At 50.1% G+C, this 1,188-nt stretch overlaps 1 protein-coding gene across 1 annotated transcript in view; it reads left to right on the top strand.

Annotated features, from left to right (window-relative positions):
- Window positions 1-287: 287 nt before the first annotated feature.
- LOC106819018 (lipopolysaccharide-responsive and beige-like anchor protein) overlaps window positions 288-1,188 on the top strand; it is a gene marked incomplete at both ends in the record, with an annotated part of 18,614 nt that continues 17,713 nt past the window's right edge. The window contains 2 exon segments of the mRNA XM_014823677.1: window positions 288-441; window positions 885-1,065. Coding sequence (XP_014679163.1) covers window positions 288-441; window positions 885-1,065 — 335 coding nt within the window.

A 1,188-nucleotide genomic window follows, 5' to 3' on the forward strand; every position in this document is an offset into this window, starting at 1 on the left:
ATTTTTCCACCGCTCTCCATGCGTATTTCTGTCTTGTTTTTCACTACTTCCTTCCCATCTCCGCGCGCGATTCTTTCCATATTCTCTCTTCGCAATTTGTCTATTTTTCCACCGCTCTCCATGCGTATTTCTGTCTTGTTTTTCACTACTTCCTTCCCATCTCCGCGCGCGATTCTTTCCATATTCTCTCTTCGCAATTTGTCTATTTTTCCACCGCTCTCCATGCGTATTTATGTCTAGTTTTTCTCTAATTCCTCCCCATATCTGCGCGCGTTTCTTCCCCGCAGCCACACGTCGAAGACGGTCATCGACTTTGTCAACGCTGGGGAGAACGCAGTCTTCGTGCAGAACTCCGTGCACGTGATCTCGCAGCTCTGTGACAACCTGATCACGTCGTGCGGTGGCCTGCTGCCTCTCCTCGCCTCCGCTACCTCCCCGCAGGTGAGTCGCCGTGGCAACCGAGACTCCGCCGAGAGCGATCGGTCGCGTGGGAGATGGCGTCGAGTCGCCGCGGCAACCGACTCCGCCAAGAGCGGGCGGTCGCACGCGAGGTAGCGAGGGTCATAGTTTGACCGTCGTTCTGTTTCGCGATTTGGTCGATCGGTCGGTCGTCAATTTCTTCCTAATTTATCCTAATGTTGAAAATTTTATTTTTACAAATTTATTCGAATTAGTTCTTATTTATTTTAAAATTAAATATTTTAAAAATGTTAGTTTGTAGATTAAATATTGACGATTAAAATGTTTCAAATTTATTCTTGTTATTCATTTCTAGTCAAGTCATCATCATTCAGTTGGTCATTCTAATCGATCTTTCGCGATCTAATCGTCGATTCTCTCTGCTCTCTTCTCTCTGCTCCTCCGCGCCGCTCCGCCAGCTGCAGTGTGCGATGGATGTGATGGAGGCGTCTCAGGGTCTATCGCTCGACGCCTCGATCTCCTTCCTCACGCGTCTCATGAACCTCACCGACATGCTGGTGTTCGCGAGTTCCATGAACTTCACCGACCTTGAACACGAGAAGAACATGGCGCACGGCGGCATCCTGAGACAGTGCCTCAGACTCGGTGAGTGCTGCGTTGAGACAGTGCCTCAGACTCGGTGAGTGCTGCGTTGAGACAGTGCCTCAGACTCGGTGAGTGCTGCATTGAGACAGTGCCTCAGACTCGGTGAGTGCTGCGTTGAGACCG

The sequence above is a fragment of the Priapulus caudatus genome, unplaced genomic scaffold (genome assembly GCF_000485595.1).
Source record: "Priapulus caudatus unplaced genomic scaffold, Priapulus_caudatus-5.0.1 Scaffold2747, whole genome shotgun sequence".
NCBI lineage: Eukaryota > Metazoa > Priapulida > Priapulimorpha > Priapulimorphida > Priapulidae > Priapulus > Priapulus caudatus.